This window comes from Bos mutus, chromosome 20, assembly GCF_027580195.1.
Source record: "Bos mutus isolate GX-2022 chromosome 20, NWIPB_WYAK_1.1, whole genome shotgun sequence".
Lineage (NCBI taxonomy): Eukaryota > Metazoa > Chordata > Mammalia > Artiodactyla > Bovidae > Bos > Bos mutus.
Window position 1 is genome coordinate 31,749,941 of NC_091636.1, and position 14,266 is coordinate 31,764,206.

The following is a 14,266-nucleotide window of genomic DNA, read 5'->3' on the forward strand; positions in this document are numbered from 1 at the left end:
TTTAAGGTATCACCTGGGCTCTCAACAGGCACACACACTCATGCATGCTCACTTTCACACGTTTACTCTCCCATATGCTCCCATTTACAGATACACTCATGCGCATCCATACACACCCAACACGTTTACACATACTCACACATGCATACTCACCTGCTTTCCCACATTCATGCACAGTCACACTATACCCACTATTACACACTGACGTTCATGCACCCACACGTGCTCACTCATACTCACACACTCATCCTCAGACGCTCTCATGCACATGCAGATATTTAACTTATATGCAGAGTACATCATGAGAAAAGCTGGACTGGAAGAAGCACAAGCTGGAATCAAGATTGCCGGGAGAAATATCAATAACCTCAGATATGCAGATGACACCACCCTTATGGCAGAAAGTGAAGAGGAACTCAAAAGCCTCTTGATGAAAGTGAAAGAGGAGAGTGAAAAAGTTGGCTTAAAGCTCAACATTCAGAAAATGAAGATCATGGCATCCGTTCCCATCACTTCATGGGAAATAGATGGGGAAACAGTGGAAACAGTGTCAGACTTTATTTTTGGGGGCTCCAAAATCACTGCAGATGGTGACTGCAGCCATGAAATTAAAAGATGCTTACTCTTTGGAAGGAAAGTTATGACCAACCTAGATAGCATATTCAAAAGCAGAGACATTACTTTGCCAACAAAGGTCCGTCTAATCAAGGCTATGGTTTTTCCTGTGGTCATGTATGGATGTGAGAGTTGGACTGTGAAGAAGGCTGAATGCGGAAGAATTGATGCTTTTGAACTGTGGTGTTGGAGAAGACTCTTGAGAGTCCCTTGGACTGCAAGGAGATCCAACCAGTCCATTCTGAAGGACATCAGCCCTGGAATTTCTTTGGAAGGAATGATGCTGAAGCTGAAACTCCAGAACTTTGGCCACCTCATGCGAAGAGTTGACTCATTGGAAAAGACTCTGATGCTGAGAGGGATTGGGGGCAGGAGGAGAAGGGGACAACAGAGAATGAGATGGCTGGATGGCATCACTGACTTGATGGACATGAGTCTGAGTGAACTCCGGGAGTTGGTGATGGACAGGGAGGCCTGGCGTGCTGCGATTCATGGGGTCGCATAGAGTCGGACATGACTGAGCGACTGAACTGAACTGAGCTGAACATTCTTCCTGGCTTTACTTTTCTCAGTAACCCATATACCAGTTGAAATTTAATTTTTTAATTTTTAAAATTTTTGTCTGTCTTTCCTCACTGGAAATTAATCTTCAGGAGGACAGGGACTTTTTGTCATCACTGCCATATTTCCAGCATCTAAAATAGTACCCAACATATAGTAAGGGCTTAACTAATATATTTAAATGAATGAATGGGTGAATGCATTTAGATCACCAAAGAAGATTATTTCCATTCCCACCACTGCATGACACTCAATGGATTTTCATCAGAAAATTCATGGACAGAAATCAGAAAAGCATGAAGCCCATACCTTCTGATATAGAACATCTGTACAGATCCTGGGCTCTGTAAACTGTGATTAGCCCCATCTGTCCAGTGACATGAGAAAGTCTCCAGTTCAGGTGAACGGCACTTGGTGAATTTAGGATTCCCAGAAGAATCTGCAGAGTAAAAAGACAAGACAAGTCATGAAATCAGGAGGGTAATGGATGGTCCTAATGAGACACACATTTAAAGTGATCAAGAGCAACCACTTCTAGAAATGCTGTTTCTCTGGGCCATAGCTTCAGAGCTGTTGTCAGTTATTTCTCTTAGCCCTTGATTCCAGGAACAAACCATTTTGTCTTTATTTCCAACATTATTTCTTGGGGTGGGGGATGCTGTTTAAGAAACCAGAGTTAGAGATGAGGACTTGGGCACAAGTAGGAGAAGGCAATGGCACCCCACTCCGGTACTCTTGCCTGGAAAATCCCATGGACGGAGGAGTCTGGTAGGCTCCAGTCCATGGGGTCGCTACGAGTTGGACATGACTGAGCGACTTCACTTTCACTTTTCACTTTCATGCACTGGAGAAGGAAATGGCAACCCACTCCAGTGTTCTTGCCTGGAGAATCCCAGGGACAGAGGAGCCTGGTGGGCTGCTGTCTATGGGGTCACACAGATTCGGACATGACTGAAGCGACTTAGCAGCAGAAGCAGCAGCAGTTTACTAGGAGGGTGACTCCGGTAAAGGAAGAGAGGGATGTGGGGAGCAGAGAACAGCTAATACGGTGTGTGCTATTCAGCTCGTTCCCATAGTGGCCGGCGGGGGCAACCCCACAGAGGTCCCTCTGAGAAGCTGTCAGAGTGTGCCTTCCTGGTATCCTTGTCTGGAAGACCAGGGTGTTATATGCCAACTCCTACCTCCCAAGGCTGAGGGCTGTCCAGGAGGTACAAATGCCCACAAACTTCTAGGCTGCACCTGCACATGGGTCGAGGGTCCTTGCTAGACTTCTTAGAAACCTTGACAGGCACCTGAAATGTGCCCAGTGATATGCATGGTGGCAGCTGACCACCATGGATGACTGTCTTGGCACCAGGTGGACCCAAGGGATGTCGTGTGGGGACCACAGCATTCATCACAGAGCCTTTTCTCTTTTTACCAATTTTTGATGAAAAGTTACATTTGCCTTCTTTTAAAAGATTCAGCCAGTAAACTTATTAAATAGATACCTACTTTAAATAACTTATGCATACATATGTATCAATTCTAACATGGGAAGTGGAGAAAGCCACCTAGATGTGAGGATATTAGCAGACTCCTCTGCATCTATGAAATCTGCAGTAGGTCTGAGGCAAAACAAATTTTTGTGTATCAGTTTTAATTCTTTTTCTGATTTCCATAGCCATTTTGAAGATGGTGGTCAGTATTAATTAACTGAAGCATAGGAGCTTGTATGATCTGTTGCAAATGAAAAAAGTGTGTGTTTTGTTAGCCAAACACTTTATTATACAGTAGAGTTGCTGGAAAAGTTCTTTTTCTATTAGCTGATGCACTGGAAGCGTTATTTTTAGATCCTTCCAGAAAATAAGTGCTAAATAAACCACATTTAAGCCACAACTAACATGTTTTAGGGTTTCCCAGGTGGCTCACTGGTAAAGAATATGCCTGCCAATGTAGGACACGTGGGTTTGATCCCTGGGTGGGGCAGATCCTCTGGACACGGGAATGGCTACCCACTCCAGTATTCTTGCCTGGAGAATCCCAGGGACAGAGAAGCCTTGTGGACCACAGTCCACAGGATTGCAAAGAGTTGGACATGACTTAGTGACTTAACATCAACAACAATAAACATGTTTTAATACCTGCAATGTTGAGGAAGGAATGCACATTCTGACTGCTCTTTTGCACAGAATGTGAGGAGAGGAAATACACCAGATTTCAAATTGAGAGATCTGTGATCTAGTCTCAGCTCTGACAATATTTAGCCTTGAACTTCCCAAGTCATTTGGGCCTCAACTTCCTCAATAGAGAGGCTGGAATAGATGAACTCTTTCTTAAACTTTATGACGTCACTTTTACAGTTAAGTGACATGTGCTGTGCTGTGCTTAGTTGCTCAGTTGTGTCTGATTCTTTGCGACCCCGTGAACTGCAGCCCACGAGGCTCCTCTGTCCATGGGGATTCTCCAGGCAAGAATACTGGAGTGGGTTGCCATACCCTCCTCAAGGGGATCCTCCCAACCCAGGGATCGAACCCATGTTTCCCACATTGCAGGCAGATTCTTTACCATCTGAGCCACCAGGGAAGCCCATGAATACTGGAGTGGGCAGCCTATCCCTTCTCCAGGGGATCTTCCCGACTCAGGAATTGAACTGGGGTCTCCTGCATTGCAGGCTGATTCTTTACTAGCTAAGTCACCCGGAAAGCCCTTAAGTGACATAAACAGCTGTTAATAACAATGCACATGATCAAAATATAATTTTGGCATTTGAGCCGAAACTGCCAGAGAACACCAAATGCAAACACCATTCAGGTTCCTATAGCCTCTGTGCAATAAGCCTGCCACATACTGGTAAAAAGAATAAATCCAATCAGAAAACTTGAAACATGAAGGAAAAAAATTGCTAGCTTGGGGGAAAAGAACTTGAAAGAATTAATTTGAAACACATTTTGCTTGCTTCAACTTACTGTTCCTGATTATTCTGTTTCCTTTTAACTCCAGATGTATAGAAAGCCCCCATATTATCTTCCATTTTAAGTAAGAAATAGGAAATTCATAGTTGTGGTGCTAATGTGATGAAATAACATGCCCACAGAGGAATCCTGCTGTAGACGCAGTGCAGCAAAGCTACTTTTTTGGTCTTTTTTTAAATGTCTGTCTTTCATTGCCTGTCTTCCTTTCCCTGCCTTCCTTTTTTTTTTTTCTTCCTTCTTCCTTGCAGCCTCTTCCTTGCCTTCCTTCTTTCCTTTCTTTTATGGCTGGGTGTGTGCTGTTAGGTGCTGTGGCCCCATGGATCCCAGGCTCCTGTTATCCACAACCTTAAGTATGTTCTCCCCTTGAGCAACTTGCTTGAATCTGTGGAATATAACAGCATTGAGGGGATATCGCATCTGGGATTAGAATACAAAAGACTGTGACTTCTGTCTTGCTGGCTGGCTGAGTCTCTTGCCGGTTTTGCTGAAGCAAGCTGCCATGGTGGTGAGAACTACACAGCAAAGAACTGAGGGTGGCCTCTGGTCCACAATTAGCAAGAAGTTGAGGCCCTCAGTCTAACAACCCTTCAAGAGCTGAATCCTGGGAAACAATTGCTCAGTGAGTGTGGAAACCGATCCTTCCCCAGTCCACACCACAGATGAGACCACAGCCCTTGCTGGCACTTTGAGCACAGCCCTGTGAGAGAATCTGAAGCAGGCCCACCTGCTAAGTCCATGTGGAGGAAGGATAGGGAAAAATACTAACCATAGTAAATGTTTGAATGTTGTTGATATATAAGGAATAAATCTAATATATTGGGCTTCTCTGGTGGCTCAGATGGTAAAGAATCCGCCTGCAATGCAGGAGACCTGGGTTCAATTTCTAGGTTGGGAAGATCCCCTGGAGGAGGGCATGGCACTCCCCTCCAGTATTCTTGCTTGGAGAATCCCCATGGACAGAGGAGCCTCGCAGGCTACAGTCCATGGGGTTGCAAGGAGTCACTGAGCACATCAGAACTTCAAAGAACCATTTAAGAATGACATAAGTCACAAATAGAATATGTCACCATGAGCATAGGAAAGGGGGTAAATTCCCTTTTGGAGGCAAGAAGAACTGCAGTATAGCTGGCTGCTTCTCTTTTTCTTAGTTTCCTCCTGCTTCAGCTGTTACCACTGTGGTTGAAGACATTCAGCATTCCTAAGTCCAGTTCCTTAGAGTCATACTGAGCTTTTCCAAATCTGAGAGGTACTGGCCTAACCTTAAAATGAGCACCTATTAGATCTAAAAATCCCAGTAGAAACTTGTTCTGTGTTTCACTATGAAGACGACCAATGGTTATGATACTCTCTGAGTTCCTCTTTGATGAGCCACATACAGTCATTTCTAAAGTAGAAATACTTCTTACCTGTTCGTGATTTTTTTTTTTTTTAGTATAGCCCTGAAGACAGTGTAGTACACTATCCATTTACAGCATCTCTTAATGTTGCAATGGACAGGAGAAACCACCTTTGACCCTTAGTGAGAAATTAATTCTCACTAAGACAAATGACTATTTCAACTCAAGTGGTCCTGCCTCCTGAAGAAATGTTAGTATTAACACTGCTCAAGATTCAAAAATATTAATAATACATTTGGGATTCATTTTTATTCTCTTTGGAGTTCCATTTTGAAAATAACTGTAATGACATACTTAGTTATTATTACTAGTTTACATACATCATGCTATATATTACATCATGTTGATAATATCATGCTTATATAATCTCCTTTAACACTAATAACAGCTCTAGAAGGCAGGTACTATTTACACTTAGAAATGGGTAAAACTGGAGTTCAGAGAAGTGAGCTGCCCATATTTATATTACTGTTGTATGCAGACGGGATTAAAACACAAATCTATGTGATTTTATCTAAACTCTTGGTACTAGCAAAAAATAGTAGCTTTTTTGTTAGATAATTCTCTTTTGCTTCTCAAAAATCCCCAGAAAGGAAAGATGATAAGCAAACAGACGTGCTCTAACTAAACTCTCGGTTATCTGTAACCTGGCAAGCCCTAAGAGCAGGATTTCCTAACTGTGGCTGCACATCAGAATCAACCGAGGAATTGTGAAAGATACTGATCCCTTGGTCTACTTCCAGAGGCTTGACCAAATGTAGCAGGGGTGCAGCATCGGCATTGAGATTTTTTAAAGTTCACCCATTGCTTGAAATATGCAGCCCAGGTTGAGACAGCCACTGCTGTAGAGAAACACAGCTATATGTAAGCACTGAAAAGTTGGCTTTCCATAGCGTTAGGTTCTCCGATCAGCTCTAGCACAACTACAGATGAAGAGTGTCACTTGGTGTTAGTCCTGTGAGCCAAGTTCTGGAGGGTGCTAGAAGGATATGAATGTTAATTATGGCCTCCGAAGAATATAATAATGGTTCATGAACCCTTGAAGAACTAAGAGAGATTGCAAATACATATATAAAACACTACATCTAAATGCTAAACCTGCCCAAATTTCTGGTGGACTATAAACTGGTAATAAAAATTAAAAATAAATTAGTATTCTTACTGAAATTATTACTCCAAGAAAGCTTGAAGAGAGTTTTATTACAATTCAAGTTTTGAAAAGTCGATTTATGTTCAATCCTATGATGACAGAAGGATCACAAATGGCTGGGAGGCTCTGCTGGTTGCCCCACATCGCCTTTGACAGTGACCATGACTGACTCTGCAGCCAGACTGGCCGGGCCCCCTTCCCTGCCCAGGGGCTCTCCCTTTGGAGGAAGACAATCTTCCGGGGCAGGACACAGACATCAAGCAGCTGCTGCCACTGAAATAGTCATTTGCCTTCTTCCCCTCTCTCACCAGTCACACTCTCCCATCCTCAACTCGTGACAAAACAGAAACAAAAGCCAAATGAAATCACATACAAGTGCCCAATGTGTGCTTGAGGGTTCAGGGTTAGAAGAGAAGGAAGAAGAGGAGCAATTGAAGTGGGAGGGGAAGGCTAGAAGGAAAGGGGTTTTGGGAAGGAAAGGACAACGTTCTTCCTGGAGCACCAGGTCATGGAGGGGAAGGCAGGCACACTGCAGCCACGTGCCCTTCAACGTACAACCTCCCCTATAGCCTGTCATGTGGACCATCTGCTGTCAACAGTCCTGGACACTTGTTATCACTGCTGAAAGGGGGCTGGGGACTCAGTATCTTGTGAAGAGACAACCTTGCTCTCTGACCAAAGCATAACTGAGCACAGACAGTTGACAGCTGCTTTTTGAATTGGGTGGCATAGACAGTAAGGAAAGAAAACAAAGGCCGTTGATATGATTAAGAATGAAAACTTGCAAAGGCATACAAAAGACAATTTTATAGAACAGACAAATGAACTTCATAAGTAAATAAGTGGAATGGGCTAGGTGGTTGAGTTGTGTTTCTAAAATGTTACCTTTTATTTTTTTGTAAAGCCTAAATATTTGCTGGTCTTCCTGGGGACTAGGTTCTGGACTGGGGGGCACTGTATTTTGCACACACTTGTAAACACTTAGGTGGAGGGAAAAGAACGCCTTGCCCAGCTTTCTGGAGTCTTCCCTTTTGAACCTCTGCTTTGAGGCCATGCATCCTTGGTGGCTCAGATGGTAAAGAATCTGCCCACAATGCATTAGACCTGGGTCTGATCCCTGGGTTGGGAAGATCCCCTGGAGAAGGGAATGGCTACCCGGTACTCCAGTATTCTGACCTGTACAGTCCATGGGGTCACAAAGAGTCAGACACAACAGAGAGAATTTCTCTTCACTTCATCCTTCTCCAAAGTACACTTGTTATTTTCAAAGCACTTACCTATTTGAAGAGCTTCAGAAATTCAGTGATTTCTCCACCCTAGAGCATCTTAAACCCTTTACTAAATAAATGTCTTGTCTTTGATGGATGCTAGCCTGTCAAAATATGGTAAAAGAAGTCTGTAAACTTCTTGGTTGATCACTATTGATGGATGCTAGCCTGTCAAAATATGGTAAAAGAAGTCTGTAAACTTCTTGGTTGATCACTATTGTTAAGTAAGTAAGCTGCCTTAGAGATAAAATGGGCTTCCAAGGTGGTGCTAGTGATAAGGAACCTGCCTGCCAATGCAGGAAATTCAAGAGACACAAGTTTGATCCCTGGGTTGGGAAGATCTCCTGGAGAAGGAAATGGCATCCCACTCCAGTATTGCCCGGAAAATTCCATGGGCAGAGGAGCCTGGTGGACTACAGTCCAAGGAGCTGAAAGGAGTTGGACACAACTGAGCACATAGATAATCTAGTGTCAAAGAACACACATTTTAAAAGTCTGGTAGGCTTTTTATAACCTACGAATTATCAAATGGTTCTGAAACTGTGACTACTCAGTTTGTATAAGCTATTGGAAAAAAATCTTTAACACTGGAAATTGGCAAAGAATCCAATAAAGTATTTTGCATTGGACAATACTAAATGTAAGGAATTCACCTTCACGCTTGACTTCCTTTATGGTTCTCTGCAGAAATGAGGAAGGCACAGCTGTAAAATCTTCTGCTTAGGCGCTTAATGGCTTAGAGTTCAGACCGAGAGTTCACAAAATTTCCCCTGAACTATTCATTTCTTTCTTTTTTATTATTTTAAATAACTCTAGTATGCTTTAAAAAATAGATTCTTGGTGCATTTAAAACACTGTAAGTTTGACTAAAACAAGGACTTAGTGAAAACATCCAGTTACTTTAAGATGAATGTCAAGTCAAGTGAACTTTACAGGGTCTTGGAACAGTATTTGCAGCACATGTGGTCTGGCAGGGAACTTAACTGGATGCGGCCCCTGTGGATAGCTCATCTGTATGGCAGTGTCAGGAAACAAAGCTATGCATGCAGGACTGTTAGCGTTTAAGCCTCTATCTTTTCACAAAGTTTGTTTTGTTGTTTTATTTAATTTTCATGGAACAGTTTCATTATCAAATGTATTTACTTCCCTTCTGAAACCGTTGTGGTTGAACATAATTAATCCTAGTTTTGAATATTCAGGGTAATTAATTAATCATTCTTCTCCCCTTTCCTTTCTTCTCCATGGCATTTGTTCAGTGTATTTAGCTTACTCATTGCTTTCCCTGGTGGCTCAGACAGTAAAGAATCTGCCTGAAGTGCGAGAGACCCAGGTTCAATCCCTGGGTTGGGAAGACCCCTGGAGAAGGGAATGACAACCCACTCCAGTATTCTTGCCTAGAAAATTCCATGGACAAAGGAGCCTGGTGGGCTACAGTCCATGGGGTTGCGAAGAGTCGGACACGACTGAGCAACTCACACACACACATACACAGTACTTTCCCATTATTTCACTCAATTCTCTAGGACAGAATGGTCACACACTTTCCTATCTAAGACTTTCTCTCTTCTCCCATCAATTCTCTTAAAATTGAGTGGGCAGGTGGGAGCACTATTTTCCCTGGTGTTTTTTCTCTGGCTAGGGAGAGGGATCTACCAAGGCAGTTCCAGCTGCTCCAGGTTCTAACAGTATAGCCTGCTGGAAGATGAAAGAGGAGCGTCACCTCCAAGACGCATACTTACTGCCCTGCAGGATAACTGACTTAGGAAATAGAACTGCCATAGTTTTATTATTTTAAAAAAATTCTTATAGCATGGTTTTAATATGTCAAAGAAACAACATTAAATTTAGTAAAATTTATTTTTTGTTTGGTTGAAGCAAGGGACATCTTAGATAATATAATCAAATAATTAAAATATAAAGCAAGAGGATGTAGAATAATTGAAACCTCCAGTAGGAATATAAACTGGTACAGTCACTGTAGAAAAAGTTTAACAGTTCTTCACAAGTTAGACGGGGCTTCCCAGATGGCGTTAGTGGTAAAGAACCTGCCTGCCAATGCAGGAGACGCAAGAGACGCGGGTTCAGTCCCTGAGTCAGGAAGATCCCCTGGAGGAGGGCATGGCACCCACTCCAGTATTCTTGTCTGGAAAAATTCCAGGAGCCTGGTAGGCTATAGTCCATGGGGCCACAAAGAGTTGGACATGACTCAGCATACGGCATGCGTTGTTAATTTAGGCATGTCACAATATAAGGGTTTATAACTCACTGCACAGAAGACACTACTAGAGGGGGACTTCCCTGGTGGTCCAGTGGTTAAGACTTCACCTTCCAATACTGGGGGTGTGGCTTCTATCCCTGGTCAGGGAGTTAAGATCACTCATGGCCAAAAATCCAAAACATAAAACTGAAGCAAAATTCTAACAAATTCAATAAAGACTTTAAAATGATCCACATCAAAAAAAAAAAAAAATCTTAAAAAAAAGACTACTGGATCCCCTGGTCATATGAAAATGTCCCAAGTGAAACTTAGCTGAAGCACTTGTGAATGAGGTTATCAGGTTCTTTTTAGTGAAATGATCCCAATTCCTGGAAATAGGTGGCTGGCAGAGGGGCTATACTCAGAATTAGCACATTGTAAGCTGGAATCAAGAATGCCGGAAGAAATATCAATAACTTCAAATATGCAGATGACACCACTCTTATGGCAGAAAGTGAAGAGGAACTCAAAAGCCTCTTGATGAAAGTGAAAGAGGAGACTGAAAAAGTTGGCTTAAAGCTTAACAGTCAGAAAACGAAGATCATGCATCTGGTCCCATCACTTCATGGGAAATAGATGGGGAAACAGTGTCAGACTTTATTTGTTTGGGCTCCAAAATCTCTGCAGATGGTGACTGCAGCCACGAAATAAAAAGACGCTTACTCCTTGGAAGGAAAGTTATGACCAACGTAGATAGCATATTCAAAAGCAGAGACATTACTTTGCCAACAAAGGTCCGTCTAGTCAAGGCTATGGTTTTTCCTGTGGTCATGTATGGATGTGAGAGTTGGACTGTGAAGAAGGCTGAGTGCTGAAGAATTGATGCTTTTGAAGTGTGGTGTTGGAGAAGACTCTTGAGAGTCCCTTGGACTGCAAGGAGATCCAACCAGTCCATTCTGAAGGAGATCAGCCCTGGGATTTCTTTGGAAGGAATGATGCTAAAGCTGAAACTCCAGTACTTTGGCCACCTCATGCAAAGAGTTGACTCATTGGAAAAGACTGTGATGCTGGGAGGGATTAGGGGCAGGAGGAGAAGGGGACGACAGAGGATGAGATGGCTGGATGGCATCTCTGACTCGATGGACGTGAGTCTGAGTGAACTCCGGGAGTTGGTGATGGACAGGGAGGCCTGGAGTGCTGCGATTCATGGGGTCGCAAAGAGTCGGACACTACTGAGCGACTGAACTGAACTGATGCTGGAATCTGGGGAATTAAAAATAATTACTGATGCTGTGTTCTACTCTTTGAGATTCTACTTTAACTGATAATATATGGAATCGCCAATTTAGTTATCTGGCTATTGGATTTTTAAAAGCTCCTCAGCGATTTTAAAGGACAGAAGGATTCAAGAACCACTGACTTATATCATCTTTTCCCTTCTGAGTCCAGAAGACATCCTGCTTGTTCCCACCACTGGAGCCTCTTGTCTGGTTCTCACAGACAAGTTCTTTGCCAGGAATGGGAGGGAAAAGTACATGTGGGTATATTCTCATCCAAGCCTAAAAGTATAGCCATGCTTTGCCAAAGTCAAAACTCTTGTCACTGAAAAACACAAACCTCCTAAAGTCTCAGGGGAACCTTCAATCGCCAGAAGAAACCAAATGATGAATGAGTCTTTATTTTCCCGTCCTTGTAATTTTGTCAAGGCCGTTTAATTCTCACTGATGATGATGTAGTCTTCTATGTAATTGCATTTCTAAGGTTTGGAGTTTCAAATGCAGTAAAACAGGGTCTTTTGTAATGAGGACACCAAAGCTTTTTAGTTTTAGGGTTACAGGCACATGCAACATGAATTCATTCAATTGTCCACTTATTCAACAATCATTGAACATCTGTTTATGTGCCAGGCTCCAGCTTAATGAGCATCACTTGCTGGAACAGTAAATATGGTCAAAGGATGATGGCACAGCAGACAATTTTCTAGCAAGAGGCTGGGCCAGTTCCCTGAGAGAGATTCGCCTGGTCATTCTTTCTTCATAACTTTTGCTCTGTGGATACTTTCTCGCTTGGTATAATTTATTCCCACCACATGTTTGAATTCTGAAGTCTATATTCAGGTTTTTAAAATGTTTCATGTATATATTTCTGTTTCCATAAAAGAATGTCCAGTATGACAAATGCAAAGATAAATATGGTATACACAGCCATGGCTTCCAAAATATGAGAGAACATTTTTCTATAAATACTTATATACATATTTCTCAGGAACATAGCTTGTAATTCTTGTGTGTGTGTGTATATGAATTTTTAAAGGTATTTAGTGCTGCAGCAAGGCAGCTGTGTCACTCTTCATTCTTCTAAACCAAGAGCTGTCAACCAGGGTGGGTTTCCTTCCCAGTAGATGTTTGCTGGAGACATACTGGATTGTCATGGCTGGGGGAGGGGTGACATTTTTCAGGTAGAGGCCAGAGATGCTGTGAAACACCCTACAGTGCACAGGAGACTTCCTGTGACCAGATGACAAAGAATTATCTGGTGTAAAATGACGATAATACCCTCTTCCAAACAAATAAGACTATTAACTTACAAAGTAGTTCTCCAAAATTTAAATATGTACCCAGAATGGAAAAAGCTAACACAAACATTGAATTTTTTTTTGTCTTCTCAACAATGAAAAACATCTTGCATTTTTAACTTGTTTGGGATTTTAAAGAGACTTTCATATAGACACTCTATTAGTCAAGAAGCATTTATGTGGTACCCATTATGTGTAAGGTAGTCTTTTGAGTGTTATGGGAATTATGAAAATAACATGACACATGGAGTCTGCCTTTGAAGAGCTGTAGTAGTACAGGAAATAATATGTGAGAAGTAGTTAACAATAAAAGGTAGTTCCAATAAAGATAATAATTGCTTTTAGGAAATCAAAGAAACTTGTGATGACTAATAGCTGAGGATAGAGAGACAGATGAAGTCTTCAAAGATGAATAAGGAGAGAGTGGTGAACTAATCCTAGTTTGCTGAGATGGAAAAAGATTGATGATGGTCAAGAACCAAATGCCACGAGGGACATATCTGTACATAAGGTTGGGCTTATTTGTCCTCTTTGGGTTGAATCAGAATCTGCATTCTAACAAGTTCCCAAGTTATCTGTATTATGTACATTAAAGATTGAGAAGGATTAACTTAAGGTCTCTGACTGCCAGCTAAGGGCTCTTTTAAATTAGACCGGTGGTTCTCAACGCTGGCTGCACATTTACATCACCTGGTGGTCTTTAACAACATACCTTCCAGAGATCTAATTTAATTAGATGGGGTGATGCCTATACAGTGTTAGATGTCACTTATATCTTTAAAAATATAAACACTACTCTCAATGTACAGAGGGAAAAAGACTGAAGTGCTACTTAGGCATTGGTATTTTAAAAAATGCCCCAGGTGACTCTAACATGCAAGCACGGTTGGGAACCTCTGAATTAGAACAATGAGCTTCTGTGTTAGATTAGTACAATGAATTCCTTAGCAGATATATTGAAAGGCCCCTTAAATGCCGAGTCCTGTGAAAAACACACCAAATAAGGTTAGCAAGGCAAAGCAGCATGCACTGAAATCTCCGAGATGGCAGTGTGGTGGACAGCACAAGCCCCTCTGTGGGTGATCTTCCTGGGGTCTCCCAGGAAGGCCCAGCCTTAAATTCCACTGTGTGGAGCAGAAACACATGCTCGCAGCTGTGTTTTGGGGGATTTAAAGTTGCAGTTTTAAGCATATACGGTGTTGTGAGAATGCAGCTGCCTTAACTGTGGGAGTCATGGACGTTAGTGTGAGATTCTGCGCCATAGATCCTGGGAGTAGAGCCAGCTCCGGGCTCCAGGACAGCCCTGTGTCAGTGCACACAGTAGAATGGCCACGGCTGCCTTTGTGGGAAATGACTATGTCTCAGTGGAACACATCATACCAAGCCCTGGCAGTGCTCCAGCAGCAAATTTCCTAAATCCTCGTAGTTCTTCATTTATTCACTCCTGCAGTTCTCTGTTGGAGAGATTCACGTTTTTTGAGAGAGATGCTTTTCAAACTTTAGTATGAGAAATCCAAAGTTGAAATCTTGTTAAAATGCAGATTCAGTA

General features: G+C 42.3%; 1 protein-coding gene across 5 annotated transcripts in view; it reads right to left on the reverse strand.

The window, feature by feature from the left end:
- Window positions 1–14,266, reverse strand: part of GHR (growth hormone receptor) — a 312,019-nt gene that overhangs the window by 42,330 nt on the left and 255,423 nt on the right. For all 5 annotated transcript variants that reach the window (XM_070357599.1, XM_070357600.1, XM_070357602.1 and 2 more), the window contains one exon: window positions 1,486–1,615. In XM_070357599.1, coding sequence (XP_070213700.1) covers window positions 1,486–1,615 — 130 coding nt within the window. The remainder of the gene's footprint in view (window positions 1–1,485; window positions 1,616–14,266) is intronic.